We start from the raw sequence: 21,928 nt of genomic DNA on the forward strand, positions 1-21,928 counted from the left end.
TTCCAGGAGCTGGTGGTGGACAGGGGAGCCTGGCATGCAGCAGTCCATGGGGTCGCCAAGTCGAACATGACTGAGTGACTGACCTGAACCGAGGGAGGCCTGGTGTGCTGCAGTCCATGGGGTCACAGAGTCAAACGCAACTGAACAACATGAAAATGAGGCAGAATTTCTTGGGCTATATCCTTAATTATCATGCGTTCTGTTGTACCCATGTATGCACATAACAGGTTAAGGTCACCATCAGAATATGATGGAATTTTAAGAATGAAATTAAATATTCCAAGTATACTACACTCACAAAGTGTAAATGATATTACTAAGAGCATGGATATCAAGCTGTTTTAGCCTGTATTACTTACAGTGGAAATGAAGATTAATAGGATTTAATACAGTTAAAGCAATTCCAAAACTCAGTGCTAAAAAATTAGGGCCAAAATCTTTCTGAACTTAAGACTCAAAACTGTGCAAGCAACATACTGCACAAATGTGCTAAATCTACTTGTGCCCTCAAATTTATCTCATTTCATCTTCAAGCTGCTAAATTAAATTTCACTTTTAAGAGAAACTATGATAATTTTATTATTATTTAAGAAAACAATTACTTTCCCTTTGGGATTCCCTGGTGGCTCAGTGGTAAAGAATCCTGCCAATGCAGGAGACCTAGGTTTGAATCCTGGGTCAGGAAGATCCCCTGGAGCAGGAAATGGCAACCCACTCCAGTATCCTTACCTGGAGAATCTCATGGACAGTGAAGCCTGGGAGGCTACACTCCACAGGGTCGCAAAAGAGTTGGACATGACTCAGAGACTAAACAACAACATTTTCCCTTCAATTTAAAAATTCAGAGCATGACGTTTCCTAGCACCTTTGATGAATAATAGGAAATCTGTCTTGTGATATATATATACTTATAGGACACCGGATGACAACTCTTCTTTCTCTATCCCCTATATTCCACAGAAAAATTAAAGCACATTTTATTTAGTTCCCTGGTGGCTCAGACAGTAAAGCGTCTGCCTACAGTGCCTACCATGTGGGAGACCCAGGTTCAATCCCTGGGTCAGGAAGATCTTCTGGAGAAGGAAATGGCAACCCACTCCAGTCTCCTTGCCCAGAAAATCCCATGGATGGTGGAACCTGGTAGGCTACAGCCCATGGGGTCCCAAAGAGTCGGACACGACTGAGCAACTTCACTTCACTTTAAATGATCAGAGAAAAGCCTAAGGTTTAAAGTTTAAGTATACTTTACTTTCCCTCTTCATAACAAAATCCAACCTTTATTTCCCCTCTTTATAACAAGATTTCATCAAACACATTCTTTAAAAAAAAAATCACAGAATAATTTTTATTTATAATGAAGTTATTCTCTCTGGACTTTAAATCATCAGTTCACTCTTACAACAGAGATTCAATTTAAGTAAGACCACCAAAATGGAATGGAAAAAGGAAAACGGTCTATTTTTACATATCAATTTCTTTGATATGTCATAATGGTATACAATCAGTCTTGCAACATGGTCCATTTCCAGTGAAATTCTCAACAGACTGTAAGCACTGAGTCCTTCCTGTTGACATTTCAGTCCAAGCTGTGCTGGGCGAGGCCCTCGTGATTGCTCTGGAGGTTAGACAGACAGGGTTCTAAAGAAAGGCCAACTTCATACGTGACCCATCCACAAATGGAGAGCCTGCCTTCAGAGCCTTTGGTTTTTGTCAGTCCCTTTGGAAAGTTGATTGATTGATGAATTAATTCTATTTTACAAATAGAATTTTACAAAACGAATCACTGCCTATACAGTTTGTGCCAACGTCCTTGATTTCCTTAGGTCCACCATTTTGTTTATCAGATCATATGGTGATGGCAGTCTTATTTTATCCATATTTTTGCTGTAAACATTGAGAAATATACCAAGGACAACTAAGAAACCAGACCACACATACCTAAGAGAAAGAAAGAAGGGAAAAAAAGATTAATGTCAGAGTAACAATTTATCATTAACCATAGAGTTTGATGGATTTCACAAAAATTCTTCAATAAAATATTTTGCTACTGGATACCTAAAATAATCTAAAATAGTACTTATTTTAGGTTAATCTAAAATAGTACTAAAATAGTATTTATTTTATTTTATAAATAATATTTAGGTCATAGTAGATGGAATTCTGTATTTTTAATGTTAAATATGTATGTCGGAAAAGTATTTTATAGAATTTTAAATATAGTGCACTTGAATTTTGAGGATAATAGTAAATTCAAAGTCCAACATCTACCAGAAGGCTCATTAAGTATGTTTAAAGCACTGGATACATAAATCTGTCAGGGAATTTGACACAGTGGCCCAACTAGTTACCCCAGAGGGGGCAGAATTTGCACAGACAGAAAGGGGCGCATCCTGAGAAAGCAGAACGGTGTGGGCAACACAAGGAGCACCTGAGCCCTGCAGACGGAGAAGCGCTGACAGGAAACAAGCCCACAGCCGCCCTTGCCGCCAGCTGGGCACTGGTTCCAGACTAACCCTCCACCCAGAGGACACCACAATCTGCGGAGGCCAAGGTCTTTTGTATAAAGTGGCAGAGTATTTGCATATGTGCACAACCTTGCGTGTACTGTAAATCATCTCTAAATTATTATAAGACCTAACACGATGAATCTGCCATGCAAATTCAAACTGCACCTTTTGCAACTTTCCGGAATTTTTTTTTCTTGAATATTTTTGCTCTGCCGTTGGTTGAGCCTGCAGATACCTGTGGATACGGAAGACCGACTGTACAGGGATGGTAGTTTATTGTGTGGTTACCTTTATGCTTATACACCTGACACTTGAACAACACAGGTTTGAAAAGCACAGGTCCACTTATATGTGTGTTTTTTTAAATAAATACAGTCGGTCCTGTGTGTGCATATGTGGAATCTGTGGATGCAAAGGGCTGACTGAAAGGGATGTCAGCATCCTTGGATTTCAGTCTATCGGGTCCTGGACTGGTACTCTGTGGATTCTGAGGGATGACTATACAATGACCGTGTCGAAGTCTGAATCTTCTCAATTACCAACCAGTATAAGTTTAAATGATGCTAATTTCAAATACATACCAGACAGTAAAGAAAACAGTCAGTGCTTCTATCAGAAGCCAGAAATTGAGAAAACCATTAGGGCACAATTTACAGAATATTTCTCTATCTCAAATCCTTTTTAGGAAAAGGCAGCAAATAACCTTAAGAACCATCTATGTAGATATTTATAATTTATATATCTGCACCAGGGCAAGGGGAATCCCTTAATCTCACCACATCATTCACATTCATTTATACGAGAAACAGGGTCACAAGTGCATTGGGACTGGTTAGGCAATTTAAGTGTACAAAATGATTTCTTCAAAATAATTACATACATTTCTGAAACAGCAGAAGACACATCCATAAATGTGGGTCAAGATGAAAAGGTTTCTTTACAAAGAAATTAAGGCTGTTTAAGAGGAAATGTAAAAGTACCTAAAGGTAGAGAGACTTGTTGAATTGAGAAGTACTTACTGGAATGTGAACGGTTTGGCAAAGAATATAAATGAAAGAACAATGGTCATTGCTTTCCTCCCTGTTGTCACTGTAGGGAGAAAAAGGTTGGTTTTAGAATGCGCCTCCTATCTTGGAAATACTTTGGAAATCATCTATTTAACAAATCTTTACAGAGCCTACTGTGCACCAAGATCTACACGAGGTGTCAAGGAAAGAAATTAAAACAACAGAAAGTCACTGCTCCTGCGACCATGGAGTTCACCATCGAGCAGGCTGCAGACATTAAAGAAGGCGGCTAAACGTTACAGTGCAACTGTAGGAAGTACTTGACGGAGGCCACGTTGCTATGGAGCTTCACCATCTTTTAGAGAGACATTCTTATTCTGGCAAGAAACATTTTTCCAAGGAAGACAGGATTAGGTAGAACGGGGGATATTCTTTGAAAGAGACAATCCACAGGACATCCTAACACTCTAACGGTGGGCACAGCCGGATAAAACCATGAACGTCTTTCCTGCCCTCTGTTCACTGTCCTTCCGGGGTTATGGCCGGAAGCCTTCCTCCCCGGTCCCACCCAGGGCGGGACAGGAACTCCACACGTAGCTCCAGGATTCCCAGACTATAGTGGCCGGTACTTAAACGTTCAAAGCATGAATGAATGAGTACCAGAACCATTTTGGAAGTACGTGTCAGAACCTGACTCCCCAAATCTCTTTTTCCTTCTACCTTAGTAAACGGATCCCATTTTTTAACCAGGACACCTGCCCAGCCTCTCCTACAGTTGCTGTGGTCATGGAACTGGGTTTAGTCAACCAAGTGTCAATTTAAGTGTCAGCAGAAGTGCTGTCTCTAGGAGTGTGATTTCTAGGGAGCTTACATAGAGAGACGGATGTGTCTTTCATGTTCTCTCCACCTTCCTGCCTGGAAGGAGGACGAAGACGGCAGAGCAGAGAGACAGAGGGACTGGATCCCAAGGAGCTGGAGCCGCCATGCCAGCCTGGGCGGTGTGGGGCCTATGGCTAAGAGGGCCGGCCTGGACTCACATGCTTATTACATGATCTAATTAAGTACATCATTCTTACCTGTTACAGCAAGAAGTGCACCGAAAATTTTAATCAAAGCCAGAACAAAAGAGATTCCAAAATACCCAGTGAGGGAAAAAAGGAAAGCATAACCGTAGGTCCGAATTGGATCCTGTAACATATAAAAAAGCCTTTTCTAACGAAAAATGCAAAATAAACTCTGAGGTATTATAAATGAAATAAAATTACAGATTTTAACCAACTTCCTGAGCAATAATAAGCCATTCAACAACGCTGTCAAGCAAAGATTCTTATTTAGTTCTGATTTAATGGAAAAATAATGATGAAATTAAAAATCCCCAAGTTATACATTATGAATAGTTTAAAAATTAACTTAAAGAAAGAGCAAGGATAAAATAAATTTTAATATAAATCATTTCATTTCTAAAATAACTTCTAATCTACATATACTGCATTAAAGGAGCCATCAAGCTAAACGAAATACAGTCTTTTTGAACAAGGAGAATCAGAAATACAGACGAAACTATTTAATGGAAGACGTTTACTTTAAAAAATGTGATTAGTGTTTACCTTTGAACAAAACGTTACTGCAGGGCCTAATTCACTAGTGCATGTCAACCCCAATAAAATGTACACAAAACCGATTGAATACGAATACAAAACCTAGAGAGGAGAAAAACAGAGCGGAAGAAAGTGCTATTAATAGTTTTCAATATGTGGGTCAATCAATCTATTCAATTAAATGTACAGAAGAAACCATTTTAAAAGTAACATCATTGTTTCAATATGGCCTAATTTTCTGGAAACAATGGTTGATCCTGTTTATAAGTTTTAGGTACAACATAACTTGTACAACGGAGAAGGCAATGGCACCCCACTTCAGTACTCTTGCCTGGAAAATCCCATGGACGGAGGGGCCTGGTAGGCTGCAGTCCATGGGGTCACTAAGAGTCGGGCACGACTGAGTGACTTCACTTTCCCTCGTTACTTTAATGCATTGGAGAAGGAAATGGCAACCCACTCCAGTGTTCTTGCCTGGAGAATCCCAGGGACAGAGGAGCCTAGTGGGCTGCCGTCTATGGGGTTGCACAGAGTCGGACACGACTGAAGTGACTTCGCAGTAGCAGCAGCAACTTGTATAACAGAACTCAGCAGTACTAATCCTTTCATACATGACTACCTAATTATTCATTTTTGGCTTAATGACTGAATTCAAACCAGATTTTAGTGTTGGGATCCTAAAAACATACACAGACAAAGATACTCTGAAAACTACTTATTAGATATTAAAAACCCAAACATTAGGCTTGCAAAGACTATTAAACTATAATGAAAATAAGCAGTAGATGGTGTATTTATTATTTAATTCCTCAGTTTTCCTACCAATCTTTCTGTTTATTATGCTCCTTATAAACAGAATCAGCATTACTGGCAAACTTCAAAACCTGCTATGTGTCAGGTACTGTGCTAATGATGCTCTATATAGATTAATCCTTTTTATTTCTCACAACCAGTTGGAGAGACAGGCATGCTTTTTTTTTCAGGCCATATATATATATATATATATATATATTTACCCTTTTAATTTTGCATTGGGGTAGTGTGATAGTTTCAGGCGAGCAGTGAAGGGACGTGGCCATATACACACAGGTATCCACTCCCCCTCATCAACCAGGCTGCCACATAACACTGAACAGAGTTCTCTGCACTGTCCAGTAGGTGAGTGAGGCACTCTTGACCATCATTTCCTACCAGTGTGTGGATGGGAAAACTAAAACTTAAGAGACGGTAAGTCATCTTCCCGAAAGAGTAGAGCTAGTACAGGGAGGGTATAAACCAAGGCTATCTTAGATCACGGTGTGCGTTTTAACCACTGTATTGCACTAACTTTCTAGTTACCTACAGTTCCTTAACTCTCTGCTCTTTCCCTTATCTAGGAAGACTGGTGATGATCTAGAAAACTCCTGACCCAGATTAGGGTTCCTGCGTTCTCAGGGACTCCGCACAGATGCCCACTCTGCACAGATGCCCACTCTGCTCCCAAAGTAACCAGCCCTACGTATCCTTAACGCAGTGAGCTCTGTCTGTCTAGCAAGGTGGTCGGCTGTAAAACTAAAGCAAACACACACATAACGTATTTACTGGATACAAATACCAACCAGTTAGAAGACACATGGGAAGAAAAGATATTTGCAGTAATAAGGGTAAAAAGATGAAACACCTAACAATAATTTCAATTAAAAAAAAATACCTGGATTTATACAAAGAAAACTTTATAAAGTCTAAGGGACATTTCAGGAAACACTTGAATAAAAGGAAAGTCATACCTCATTCTTGGACTGAAAGAATCAAGTGTATAGATGCCATTCTCCCTAAATTAATTTGTAATTCAATGCCATACCAATCACAAACCCAATGGGATTTCTAGTTTATCTGGGGATATGGACACCCAAGAGTAACTACGGGTAGTAAAATTCTGAAAAGCAAAAGGGACGACAGTGGCTAGTCCTAACAGATGGTGAACGTCTGGTGATAAAGCTGCTGTCATACGGGTCCAGTGCAGAAATAAACTGGAAAAGATAAAATTCTAAACTCTGCATCAGAACATGAGAGGATGAAAGAAGATATTTAAAATAAAAGTTGGGAAAGTGAACTATTCAATAAGTGATACTAGGGCAAGTGGATAGTCATATGGAAGAAAATTTTCAGAAAGATTTGGCTGGATCAAAGATTTAATAAATAAGGAGATTATAAAACTAGGAGGCTACTGGCATAAAATTCTTAAAATTTGAGAGTTGGAAAAGCCCTTTTCAATAATAATGCACAGCCAGAAGCCATGAAGCAAAAGATAAGCTAAACTACATGCAAATTACAAACTGCTGGATGGAAGATAATACCAGATACAAAGAGGGAAGAAACATGATGCAACGGAGAAGATTTTTTACCATGCCCCAAACTCCATGAATCAGAGGAAAAAGACGATCAAATGCTTATCATAAGGTCCTAGTGGTGGCAATGGTATTTTACTTTTTATCTTCGTATGACACTTGAACGTGCTATTTTTATGAAAACAGTGACGATAAACCAGTTTAAAATGCAATGCAAAAATGCAAGTCTTCAGTACTATAATTATGTCATTAAACTAAGGACATCATCATTTTTGAGTCTGTCTGCTGTGATGAAAAAGCACAAGAGCATTTACCATTTCTGAATTAGAAGCATTATGCAGCTTCATAACTTTCTCTTGGACATTCCCAATGACAGCATCTGCACACAGGGCCAGCGAGATGAGGACCACACCTTCAAGAAGGCATAAGAAAAAAATAACCTCCTCATTCAAATGTATGAACAGTAATCAAGACTTATGAGAAATTTGGGCTAAAAAAACAGCAGCCCTTAAGTTACACTTGCTCAGTAGAGTACTTTTATCCACATCCAGTTGTAACAGGCATGTAGACGATATTATTTAAGAAACAAAACTGATACTAATCAATTGCATTGATGCCATCACCTTATTGTGTTTAATAATCACATTAAGTAATAGTTTTATGTTTAAAGTACTGATTTTTAATAGGACTTGAGATCATTATTTTGAACAGTTATCCTGGATTTTGTATGTGAAGTAGCTGACATACACATTTTTGCTTTAAAAGGCTCTTTTGGAAAGGCTCATATTGCACAGAAGTGAAGTCAGGCTGTTTAAGAACTCTAGTGATTTCGGTTACAAGTCTGAAAGAAACACTGTACTAAACAAATATGGTGAGAAGTTACAGAGCCACTGAAACCGCCTTTCCTCCTCATCGTCATCACCCACACCCCCACGTGCAGGTGCTTTCACATCCGTTACTTCAGCATCTCATTTCTACGCTCCCACTACCTTCGTGTGAGGCAAGTTATTATCTCTTTTTTTATGTGAACCACTCCTATCCCTGGTGGCTCAGACGGTATAAAGAACCTGTCTGCAAGGCAGGAGACACAGGTTTGAGCCCAGGGTTGGGAAGATCTCTTGGAGGAGGAAATGGCAATCCACTTCAGTACTCTTCCCTGAGATACTGCATGGACGGAGGAGCCTGGAGGGCTATAATCCACGGGGTTGCAAAAGAGTCAGACACGACTGAGCGACTAAGCACGCACACGCCTCTAAAATGACTTTTCCCCTCAGTCTCCAAACGTCATCTCCCTTTGCAGGTGCGGACACAGCGAAGCTGAGACAATGAGAAGCAGCTGTGCACGTTCCTTTTCTTTTTCAGAAAAACAACAATTACTCCTGAGGTTCTGTAACTTGTGTGTATAGTTCCAACTCAGTCCTTAACAGACTGATCTGTCAAGTACTTGAAAACAGGAGATTTTAACTAGGCAAACAGCCTCCTGTCATGCCCAAATACAAGAGTACTGAAAACAATGGTTATGTTTCAGAGTTGTGACAGTTTTACTACATCTTATATGAGAGTCCAAAACCTTTATGCTAGATATGAGAACCACAGATGTCACACCATCATGTAAAACCCTAATGAAACTGTAAAAATTCTTACTCTGAACTGAAACGCTGACAAAATCCAAGAAGACAAATAAATTCCTTACCTGTCAGGTTGAAATTTGGCGCAACTGTGCTGTCGGCTAGGGTAAACCATATCAGGCCGAGGCTCATACATAAGGCAGCAGACACGTCTGCAACATTATAACGCTTTCCTGTGTATAACAAAGGGTAAGTCAACCTCATTATGCAATTAGCCACTCAGCACAGTGTTGGATCTATGTGTCTAACAGGCTCAGCAGGGATTGCTTTTTATATACAATGTCAGAAATGATCAAGAACATTTTAATCAAGGCATGGGATAGTCACAGAAGGGTTTCTGAAAATTAAATTATCCTGTGAGCACCAAAATGTCCTTAAAATTAGACACGAAATCCTTCTTTCATCTGCTATGATAGTGATTAAATTAGAACATTTAAAAGGTTTGTGGAATTAGTGCCTCTTTTATTTTATAACATAAGCCTACGAATTCTCTTATAGTTTGTAAGTTTACAAAATAACCAGAGTAGTTATTCAGGCTATATATAAGTTTGCAAATACTACAGTCAGATAACTTCTAAATGGGTGGAGGTTTAACTTATTTCAGTACATCTACATTTAGATAAGGACATTACACAGTGTAACTTTTTAGAAGGATTGTAATGAAATATTCTTATACCGGTTAAGTCATTCACAAAGTTAAATGTGATTTTTAATAGGAATTGAGATTGTTATTTTTTCCTATGTGAACAGTTATCCTGAAATTATATGTTTCAGTTGACATACATGTTTTCATTTTAAAGGGCTCTTTTGGGAAGGCTTATAATGCATAAAACGAAGTCAGGGCTGTATGAGGAACCTCGTGTCATCCAAGCAGGAATGCTCCTCAAGACACTCATATGGGCGTGCTCCGCGGCTTGCCACTATCACTGCTTCCTCTCTTGCTCCTGCCTTCATAGGCCTGTAACTTAGCTGGGGCTCAGCAGGGTGGGTTAAAGAACACTTTTGCTCAGCTTAAGCTTTACTTCATCATGAGAATTATCCATTTGCGCAACAGAGGTGGAGAGTGGAGCCCTGGGGAGTAGGAAAATCAGAGTTGAAAACAGCTTTCCGGGTACTTCTGAGCTAAGCCTTCAATATGTGAACATGGACTTTCGGCAATGTGGTAGACTCCAGGCAAAAAGAATAAAACAAAGTACTATTTTGGTTTCCCCAAGTCCAAAGATTTCAGATCCTGAGGTGTATCAGGGAAGTATCAGTGCTTTTATAGTATCTTATTTATATTAGATTATCACTCAGAATTGTTACAATACCTAGAATGTTCATTAAAGATATTAACTGGAGTTTGATGTTTTTCCTAATGCTAGATGTCACAGCATTTCCTGTTAGCTTCAAACAGTACGAAAACACATCATTACTATACCTTGAATAAAAACTCCTCCTAGCATAACGGGGATCAATTTGCAGCACTTGAAGATGACTTGGGTAGGGTAGTTCAGGAAGCCCAAGGAAGTGTTTGACAACCCCATAGTACCCACAGTTAGAAAAGCTATTATCATGTAGGTTTTTCCTGGTATTCTGTAAAAGACAATTTTCAAAATCTTCATTTTGGGACCCAATTATACTACTGTAAGAGAATGTGCTTACAATGTGTAAATTCCTAATTACTCTTCTAATTTCTGTTTAATACTTCTAGAAATATTGGTAAAATATCACTATTCTTAAAGGTATAGTACTGTTTACTTGTACAAGAAAATGCACTAAAATTAACAGTTCACCCTTATTTAATGGACTGTAAGTGAGGACCCTCAACTGTGTGAAATAATAGTACATTAGAGTTACTTAGAGTCTTACGGAAAATATAAATGTTTGTTACATTTAAGGTTTTTTTTAACAGTAGTTACAGTTACATACAAAAACCATCTTGACTAAATGCAGAAAATAAGAATTGATTTTTAAGAAATACTGGTTTCTAAAATGGTAAAAAAGCACCTTGTTGTTGCTGCTGTTCAGTCACTAAGTTATGTCCAACTCTTTTGCAACCCCATAGACTGTAGCCCACCAGGATCCTCAGTTCATGGGATTCTCCAGGCAAGAATACTGGAGTGACTGCCATTTCCTTCTCCAGGGGATCTTCCTGACCCAGGGATCCCACCTGGGTCGCCTGCACTGCAGGCAGATTCTTTACCGTCCGAGCCACCAGGGAAGCCTTTGTTAACGTTCAGCTCCTTTTAACTCCTAACTGCTGTTCTATTTCCTAATGTTTCCATCTGGCATTAGGAAAAATATATCTGTCCATTCTGCTTGAATAATCAGAGCAGAACTTCTCTAGGAAGTCCATGGTGGTTTAAAAGCCTGCTGCTGCTGCTGCTTTTTATTACCATAATGTCTTACGCCTTATCTCTAATGCTATTAATTCTATAAATTGTTAGAACAGCCAACTTTCAGATGAGGAGTCCAACTCTCTCATGATCCCAGATGTTTTACTTTGGGTTCTAACTGGACTTCCTAAAGGAGATTCTTAATATCGTACCTTCAGAATTTTGAGCTATTCTTGGGAGTATATGCTCACTTTGAAGAGATACTCAACGGTCTAAAATAATGACCTTGCACACCCACACGATTCTATTCTGTTGCATTTTTAGGCTTACGTTGCAGATTTAGATCTAGCATTCATTTTGGGATTTGGGCTCATGTTTAAATCAAGACAACAAAATTCCACATTTTTTTTTTTACATGGCTATGCATGAGGCAAAATAATTTACTAGGAAAGTTCAATTAAAATGTATCATTTCCAATTCAATTTTGAGACCTTTGCTTATATTTAACTACGAACACAGTGGTCAATGTTCAGAACCAGTGAGGAAATAACTGGGCATGCCCATATGCATCAGTGTACACAGATGCTGGTTCCTACGCTGGTTCCTACACTGTCCGTAGGGTTTAACCCTCAGTGGGGGTTACCAGCGAAGGAAGCACAGCACGACTTCTCCAGATGACGCCAGGAGTCAGAAGGGGCAACTTTCCTCATTCATAAATTGCAAACAGTGGCCAGAAAATTCAAGTCAGGAGAATCACAAGATCAGAAAAGCAGTGCAGTAAAGGAGAAGGAAAACCAGCCTGCAACTCACGAAACCTAAATTCAGAAGGTTCCAGCGTGGGGCATGAGCTCATGGAAATCCCAGCTCTCCTCCAGGCCTGCTTTCTCACTGGTGAAATGAGGCCAGATTTCACCATCTTGCCTCTAGGACTCTCAGCCGTTTCTACTTGAATACCCCAACTACTTACTACTTTAGATATGATAGGGAAGCTGTAACTTTGAAAAGTCCTTTGAAAAGCAATTTAATAGATCTCCTTTACTGAAAACTCACACAGAGTAATTAACACCAAAGCTAGAAGGTCATCTTCGCTGAAATAACAAGGCGTATACTTAAGCTATTCCAGACTGTGAGATATAATACCACACATCGCCATATTTCATCCTCAACATGAAACTTCCCTGAGGAATTGACAGAACAGGAGGCTCAAATACACATTTTCTAACTCCAAATTCTGCACTCTTACAAGCTCACGGATATTCATATAAATACAGGAAGGGAGAAAAAGCTAAGCAAAGAATTCAACTAATTAGAGGTCTAAAGAGCAGTGCCACTTAAATAAATTCAGAGATAGATACATATACTTGGAAATAAATTCAGAAATATGCGACTGGGCATGTTTTCACTGTAATACACCTTTAAAGATCTTTTTTTTTTTTTTTCTAAAAAGGGTTTTAATGTGCCTTGGAATGAAAAGATTTCAATTCATAATTACATTTTCTTATACGCCTATAAATTCTTCTACCTAATTTCTTCACCTGTGTTTACATCAAACACAAATGACTTTATCTTTAAATGTGTTATGGGCATGTGATTTGAAGGCTGGGAAAAACATGACTGACGGCTCACTCTCTCTCTTTTGGTAGCTGAGAAGGAGCTGTATCTTTTTAAAATTTACCACTTAGGAGGATGCGTCATCTTGTGTTTTCTTCATCTAATAAATACAGCATTGTGATTTTTAACTTAAAGCAATCAGAGGCCCAGCAGTTTCAATACATAATAAATCATCAAGCTTCCACGTGTGTTAGTCCTGACAGATGCATTTACTTACTTTCTATTCTACCCCCTATGGCTGAGCTAAGTCTTGCGGAGTTTCAGAGCACGAAAATAATAAAGATGCTCCTGGAATCAAACATTTTTAAAATTGCTGCCATAATAATTTATTGGCAATATAGAGGTTGAGACGTAAAATTAGACCAATGATACTGATGTTGCTCATTTAAATATTTAAAATTTTATAGTTATCTTCATACAAACATCAAAAACACTTATTTAAGAAAAAAAGTAGCTATGAGAATTTTTTATTTTTACTTGAAGATTAAACATTTATATCAGTGAAGATAATGTCAACACTGTTATCTCCTTGGTACACTTGAACTATCCAATATATGCATGAAATACTCACATTTTAGGGTCTGACAGGACAGGATAACCACATTTAAACTTACCCAGAAAATATTATATTCAAATTCCCCACCCCCTTCTGATATAAGAGATGAGGTTTTCATTGCATACTGTTCAATATGCCAGGAAAAATATTTCAAGATATTACTCAAACCTAGGTGGTCATTAATTTAAAAGATACTGTCATATAAACTCTTAAGTTTTGATGGGAAGGAACATTATGAAATTTCTCTAATGTCCATGAATATAATCCCTACTGCTGGTCATTACAAATGTGATAAATGGAACATATCCCACAAAACAAAATATTAACTATCCATTTCAAAAAACCAATATAAAAATAGGTACTGACATTTCATATCAAGGCCACTCTTAGGTAGTATAAAATTTTCAGTAATCACACCTATTTCCATTATAAGAACATGTATGTACATCTGAATACGTTCTGTTTTAAGAAAATCTATTTTATTATTGAGTCTAAACAACATTTTGTTTTTGGCTACACTGTGTGGCTTGTGGGATTTCAGTTCCCTGACCAGGGACTGCACCAGGGCCCCTGCAGTTAAGTGCAGAGTCCTGACCACTGTACCATCAGGAAATTCCTTCAACAATATTTTGGTAACATTACACTTCAGGGGATATTATACTTTTTTCAACATATAATGGAAATATCAAATTTACCATTTTCAATATGTTGGTAACACTGATGAAAATTCTTGGATATTAAATGTTTTATTAACGTAAAACATATATTTCACATATAACATACTCCATGAGCCCAAAATAATAAAACAAAAAAAATAACTACTAGTTATGTACTTAACTGCCCAAAAAAAAGAGAAAAAAAACCAAGCAGTCCACATACCTCCTCCTTTTGTCCTGAATCAGCTGAAGCTCTATCAGGCCAAATATGGAGTAAAACGCAAACTGCACTAAAGTAAGATACCAGCCATAGGGCTTAAAACCCTCCACTGAAAATATTAATTCCTGTCAAGAGATACATCGACACTGTTAAGTTCAGCGGTGGACCAATCTCCTCACAATGAATTCATGTAAGCACAGCATTGTAATAGAAACCAAGCGTCACCCCTCAAAACAGCAAAATGAACCAAAAAGCATCCAAACGTAAGGCTTCTGAGAGGTAAAATTAGCGAGGCTCAGAGGCCTTTAAAAAGATGTGATGGCAGACGTCCAGCAAAACCGAGCGGGAGGAAGAACTAGGAAGTAACCGCATCACGTGCTTAAAAGACCCAAACTAAGAGAGCTGCCCACAACGAGGGAGGCAGCTGACTGAAGAACCCACGCACTTCTTAAAAAGCAAGTCTCATTACAAGTCTACTACCTCAAGCCTGTTTTCCTGTATTAACATAATCATTCAACTCACTAATTAATGGATTTTTTTAGAAGTCCTGTACCATGGATTACATAAAAACCTTTCCCTTATAGAAGAATGGTTACTCTTCCTAAACATAATGTTATATCATGAAAAATATTTGTTAACTGTTAATAAGCCATTCTTAATCTCATTAAGAAGTAGTCTAATAAAGTTATCTGGCTTAACTGAATAAATCATATACCACATAGATAAATATTATATAAATTGAATAATATATAGTATAAATAATATATATTTTAGCTATACTTTAAATAAATTTTAAAAAGATGAAATTGATGGATAAATTTATGTTCAAAGGAAAACTAAACATAGGCTCTAAAAAATCCTGAACTGATTTTCTCCATTTAGGATTCTGTGCAATTTGCCAAATTTAGATTTCATGTTTAAGTAAGTCTGTGAGTTATTTAGTAGGAGTTGTCTGGTTTATAAAAACATAAAAAATATCTTTATTAATATCCTGACACTAGGTAAATATTTCACTTTCTATATTGCTCAATTTACTACAAAACCCAATTTTCTTTAAACTATTTTAATATGGAGTTTTATGGAAGAGTTAGTAGCAATGTCAGTTCTCACAAAAAGTAACGTTACAATTTAATCAGTTTATCTAATTTTAAAAGAAACTTCGAACATATTAGTTTTTAGTTAAGATCCCTGATCATTTATCAAATAGAAAAAAATTTAACAAAATTTGTAAATTTCTAATTCATTTTCCATTGCAATGGCTAACTTTGCTCCCAAGCTATTTGGTAACAATGGTATTTCAAAGGAGAAAAAAATGCTTCTCAACAAGAAATTCCAACATCTGATAAAAGTTACCATTTTGTGTTGTTCTTCATTGTTATACCTGAATTTTTATATCATCTTCAAGTAGAAAAATCAGTTATCAATATAAATATTAAGATTTCAAAATTCATGTTGTTTTACACTAAGACACCCTATATAGCACTTTTAGAAGCAAAGGAATAGTCACAATTCTATTTTCTATTTTTAAACTTACTTTTATATTTTATTTCTATAAGATAAAGGAAAAGCAAAGAATAATTTTTAAGATCACTCTGATTATAAAGAATATCAGAAATATTATCTACATTTAAGGAAATGCATCACTTTCCTTTTCTTGAATTATAAAGATTTCTCATGTTAGGGAATTGCAAAGAAAAAGCAAGTTGGTAAAGGCTGAAAATATCCACTAATGAACTGATAACTGAGAATATGTCTGCTGTTTACACTAGCCTGGACTGTCATCCATCCACCTCACGTCTTTGCAGGTCAGGACTTTGCTGGTCAGATGTATACAGCTATCCCATAAAGCTACACAAATACAAGACAAATTGTGGCAATGCTAGACATTTTTTGCAGAGGTAAAAATCACAGAAAAATAAGGTTCTGGCAAAGCTGGCTTCCCTTGTAGCTCAGCCAGTAAAGAGTCTGCCTGCAATGTAGGAGACTCAGGTGCGATTCCTGGGTAGGGAAGATCCCCTGGAGAACCCACTGGCAACCCACTCCAGTATTCTTGCCTGGAGAATCCTATGGACAGAGGAGCCTGGCAGTCTACAGTCTATGGGACTGCAAGAGTTGGACACAACTAAGCAGTAAGCACAAAGTTAGTTTACAAGAGGAAACCACCAAGGATGAGAACACAACAGATGCTTAAATAATGATCCAAATAGTATAGGCTTAAAGACACACCCTTGGAAAAATATTAAACATCCAGATATATTCTTGCAAAATGACCTCTTACTGAGCTCCAGGAATTAAAAAATGAATGGGAATATGGCTTTTGTGCTGTTGTTCAATTTTATATGAAAACTGTGTTCCAAAATACTAATCAATACTTGAATCATTTTCTTTCAAAAAACACATGGTTATAATTGCTTATTATACATTTTATAAAACATAACACTTCATATTTTTTCTTAACTTTAGTTTTTAAAAATTGTCCCCGGCTTCCCTTCCCCCATGTAAAATACTTCACTCTAAAATTTGGATCCCTGTTTCCAGCCAATTTTATCTTAAGTAGCCTTTTTCTACTAGTATACTAAGAAACTGAAATCTGTGAATCAACTTGCTACCCTATGAAGGGAAGTCTCTTGGACAAAACTGTTGGTAGTGCCCATAATGAGCTCAACTATTACAAATAATTAACATATTACAAACAAATAACTAATTTTTTACCTGTAAATATCCATAAATTAGGTAAAATACAAAAACTCCAGCAACACATATGAAAAACTGAGTCAGTTTGTTGAATCTGCTGAGATTTATGCCAAGCACGACAATGTCATCTATAGACTTGATGTGTGGTGACATTGCTTGGGTTTTGGATGGAACAGTGATAGAAATGTACTTCCTGGAGCTGTTGAACTTGAGATCCATTGTTCTTATTTTGCCGCATTCAGTGCTACCAAAGTTATCTTTGTTGGTTTCCTCTCCTTTGCTCAGTCCTCCTTCTGCCTGCTGAGCCAAGCCCTACAGAAGGAAATAAACAATTCAAGCAAAACATTTAGACCATCAAGTCAAGTGCTATGCTCCAAATACTATCTCAGATCACATTTTGAAATTTATATAGCTAAGAGTCATTCTCTCTGGATTTTAATACATTACTTCTCTTCTTCAAGCTTCCAATCGACCAAAATAGGTTTACTCTCCAAACAATTTACCTTCACCTGATAAAGACCAATATATCACTAAATGCACACCACAGCAACAAATCAAAAGCTAGCCTTGTATTTATTTCAAAGTAGTAAAGAAGTAAGGGTGCCTTTATTATGCTTCTATTTGTAGTGAGGATATAATTTTTAAAGCCCACAACAGTATATGCAGAACGTCTTTGACATTAAAGTCAATCTCTAATTGTAGAAAAAGAGTAAGGAACAGCCCAAACTCCTACAGCTGCTAAGCCAACTGTAAAATTTATTTGCTAATGACACTGTAAAATAAAGTCAAACATATGTAAGTTATGTAAAAATCCAGATTTATCTGATTATAAAAAAGATACTATGCTTTAGCAACAGCATCTCGAGTTAAAAGGAAATGTTTTCTTCCTTTGGAGAACATTATTGTAACTTAAAAAGTCTTTGGTATAGTTGTTCAGTGGGTATAAAGCTTCAATGACACCAGATAACTCTGGTCCTAGACATCACCTGTTGCAGAGACCCCATAACACAGTGCCTATGGTTAACTAAGTGGGGCTGTGCACTCAATCATTTATTAAGCGGGTAGATCTCAGGTAAAGCATTCTTAACAGCAACACACACACACACTCACACCCAGGGCACACAAGGTACTTCCGGTGGGGACAGATCTGTCTATTACCTTGCATATAGAGATGGGATCACAGGTGTATGCTTATGCCCAAACTCATCCAATTCTATCTATTAAACATGTGTATTTCTTGTATGTATCAATTATACCCCAATAAAGCTGTTTAGAAAAAAGAAATAAAAAATAAAAAAGTTCTTGGGTTTGTAAAAAGTGAAAAAAACATCACTTTTTGTTAGTTTGTGGGAAAAAAAAATATCATGACAGCTCCATAGATGACTGTCAATTTCTCTTTGGATTAATAGAAACTGGAAAATAAACTCATGTAAAAGTTGACGAGATAGCGTAGAAGTATGACAAAGTACAGAACAAACTTATTAAGAAAAAATTACTTTCCTACAAGACACTGTTATAATCCCAGAGGAACTAAAACAGAGACTCTACTTGAAGGAAGAGGATAATAATAATTTTGACCGTGAATTATCCAGAAATCTTAAAAGAAAAAACAAAACAAACCCCCACCCCCTGCGACATGTAAGTTTAAAACCACAATAATTAGTGACTTCTTAAAGATCCCTTCTAATCTGCTGAGTTACAGAGATTAAGTAGGCCCCTTTCTGCAATTGAAACTTGGGGTCAAGGCTCTGAACACAACTTGTAACTAACAGTAATACACAGGCATTGAAGAATGTTTGTTGAACAAGCTACCTGCCATGTTTCTGGACAGAAAAATGTGTAATTTTAAGAAGTTTTTACGGTATTTCCTTTCCATGTTTTACACACGTTCTTATTTCCCACATGCTTAATCAACGTCATCTCTGTTTAGACTTTTAAAGTCATCTTGCAGGATCCCCTTCAGATATGACTTTCATTATAAAGCATGCCTTAAAAGACCTTACCTAAATGTTGTGTTTGAATGTAGAAGAAACAAAAAAGTCAGCAACTATTTTCCATATGTTTTGGCCTGGGTGTAGTGCACCATTCAAATAAATCTGTTCTTGTGTAGGTTTTTTAAAATCCTCTCCCTTCCTGGAATTGAGAATGCAATGTTTTATTAAACAGAACATCACTGGTTTAGATTATGTGACTGATGAAGGAGGACACTGAGCTCTGATGGCCAATAATTGTGATCCTGACAGCCATATTCCTTCCATTTAAGGCATTAGTGACTGATATTAATCATCATTTGGAATAAAAAAGCAGCATTTCCAGCACATATTGAAATTTAAAAATAAATGAATGGTGAAAACACTGATTTAAAATGATCTACTGAACTAAAATTTAATTTCTTAATCTCTTTTCTTAACCTTTAGAAGAAAAGTCTCCCACTACAAAAAGGTAGACTATAAGGAAAATATGCTACTATGATGTGAATAACCTAAAAAAAAAAACCCGGTTCTGTATTTTGCCACACTGTGCTTTACAATTAGAAGAATCTTGCCATTTATAGCTAGATTAACTGGACTCTGGATATTAATCATGACCTGTGGGGTATAATTATAAAACAGAGAAAAACAAGATTCTGTGCTAGTTCGTAGAACATACTTCACTGCACAAAGTTCAAGAAACTGTGTGCTCATTTTTAAAGGTTACTCTTTTTCAGATTGCTGGGAGAAATATCAATAACCTCAGACACGCAGATGACACCACCCTTACGGCAGAAAGCGAAGACGAACTTTAGAGCCTCTTGATGAAAGTGAGAGAGGAGAGTGAAAAAGCTGGTTTAAAATTCAACATACAAAAAACTAAGATCATGGCATCCGGTCCGATCACTTCATGGGAAATAGATGGGGAAACAATGGAAACAGTGAGAGGCTTTATTTTTCTGGGCTCCCAAATCACTGCAGATGGTGACTGCAGCCATGAAATTAAAAGATGCTTGCTTCTTGGAAAGAAAGCTATGACCAAACTAGACAGCATATTAAAAAGCAGAAACATTACTTTGCCAACAAAGGTCCGTCTAGTCAAAGTTATGGTTTTTCTAGTAGTCATGTATGGATGTGAGAGTTGGACTATAAAGAGAGCTGAGCACCAAAGAATTGATGCTTTTGAACTGTGGTGTTGGAGAGTCCCTTGGACTGCAAGGAGATCCAACCAGTCAATCCTAAAGGAAATCAGTCCTGAATATTCATCGGAAGGACCGATGCTGAAGCTGAAGCTCCAATACTGTGGCCACCTGATGTGAAGAACTAACTCACTGGAAAAGACCCTGATGCTGGGAAAGATTAAAGGCAGGAGGAGAAGAGGGTGACAGAGGATGAGATGGTTGGATGGCATCACCAACTCGATGGACATGAGTCTGAGCAAGCTGCAGGAGTTGGTGATGGACAGGGAGGCCTGGTGTGCTCCAGTCCATGAGGTTGCAAAGAGACACAACTGAGCAACTGAACTGACTGACTCTTTTTTCCCCAAGGGAGAAAACTAAAATTAGGATTGAATAGGTATATTAAGAAATTAAGTACAAATAAAAATGTTAGTTGCTCAGTCCTCTTGGACTGCAGCCTGAGAAGTTCCTCTGTCCATGGGATTCGCCAGGCAAGAATACTGGAGTGGGTTGCCATTTCCTCCTCCAGGGGATTTTCCTGACCTAGGGATTGACCCTGTGTCCTCTGCAGTGCAATCGGATTCTTAACGCTGACCCACCTGGGAAGCCCTAAGTACAAATAACACCTATCTAAATTATTTTCAAAGGCTGTTTCTCTCTTCTTAATCCCAAACTATGCCAATTAGAAAAACGTCCATCCAGTAAACAGTCCTAGACGTCTGATATCTTACTGGAGAAGAAATGCATATGCCCAATACTTTTGGGAGAGAGTGAAACTGCAAAGCCTGGAGGAGTCTGCAGAACTTCGAGTGGAAGGTCACGACACGAACTTGACACCCCGATGAGGACGATCACCCTGCACCCCAGGTGGACAGCAGAGTGCCACACAGTGCCCAGCTGAACGCAGAACCGGGAAGGAGCTTTTAACTCTAAAGGCTGTCGTGGCTGAGACAGGAGGAGGCTGACGGGTCCAGAGGCCCGGGGGAATAGCCGAGCAGAGCAGACCCTCCCAGAGGCCTGCGGGTCCACACACCGGCCCGAGCGAGCTCTCGCCAGCCGGAGGGCACAAGAGGAGACCGTGTCAGCAGGTTTCCGTTAAGCCAGGCCCCAGCGCCCTGTCTCCCGACCTCGTCCCGCTCCCTCACGAGGACGCAGGTGGGCCGTGTCACGGTTCTCAGGGGGGAAGGGGAGGGCTGGGTCCCGAACACCGCGAAAGGCCCGGAGGTGCGGGGGGGCCCTGGGTCACCTGGAAGGGGGACCCCAGCCCAGGGGCCGCCTCAGCAAGACGCAGCGTCTCCCCCTCCCCAGGCCCGTCGCCATCACCTCCTGCGTCTCCTCCTCGCCCACTCCGGCACTTGCCACCTCAGCTGCCGCCGCCGCCGCCGCCTCCTCGCCAGGTGCTCGCATCCCCCGCGCCCGCGCACCACTTCCGCTTATGTGTCCGCCTGCGCGTGCGCAGTCGCGAGGCCCCGCCCCCTCGCCAGCCCCGCGCCTCCGCCGGCGGGGGCGCGGCTACGTCTCGCGCACGCGCCCTCTGCCCCGGCGCTGGCTGGCCCAGCGCCGCTGTGGTCCAGAGATGATGCTGCGAGTGCGCCGCTCTGCTCGTTAAACGTAGCGTCCCGGCGGCGAGTGACTGTCGGGTGGAGAGCTCTCCCACT

The 21,928-nt window shown here is 38.8% G+C and overlaps 1 protein-coding gene across 1 annotated transcript; it reads right to left on the reverse strand.

Annotated features, from left to right (window-relative positions):
- Positions 1–1,458: 1,458 nt before the first annotated feature.
- On the reverse strand, positions 1,459–21,677 carry SLC35B3 (solute carrier family 35 member B3). Its single transcript, XM_052649215.1, has 10 exons — positions 21,594–21,677; positions 17,141–17,434; positions 14,432–14,553; positions 10,488–10,642; positions 9,133–9,240; positions 7,754–7,851; positions 5,122–5,214; positions 4,591–4,702; positions 3,527–3,596; positions 1,459–1,938 (listed from the first exon to the last, which is right to left on the reverse strand). Exons 1-10 carry the CDS (start codon positions 21,675–21,677, stop codon positions 1,788–1,790), a joined length of 1,287 nt encoding a protein of 428 aa, XP_052505175.1. The 3' UTR covers positions 1,459–1,787.
- Between the last annotated feature and the right edge of the window lie 251 nt (positions 21,678–21,928).

This window comes from Budorcas taxicolor, chromosome 11, assembly GCF_023091745.1.
Source record: "Budorcas taxicolor isolate Tak-1 chromosome 11, Takin1.1, whole genome shotgun sequence".
Classification (NCBI taxonomy): domain Eukaryota; kingdom Metazoa; phylum Chordata; class Mammalia; order Artiodactyla; family Bovidae; genus Budorcas; species Budorcas taxicolor.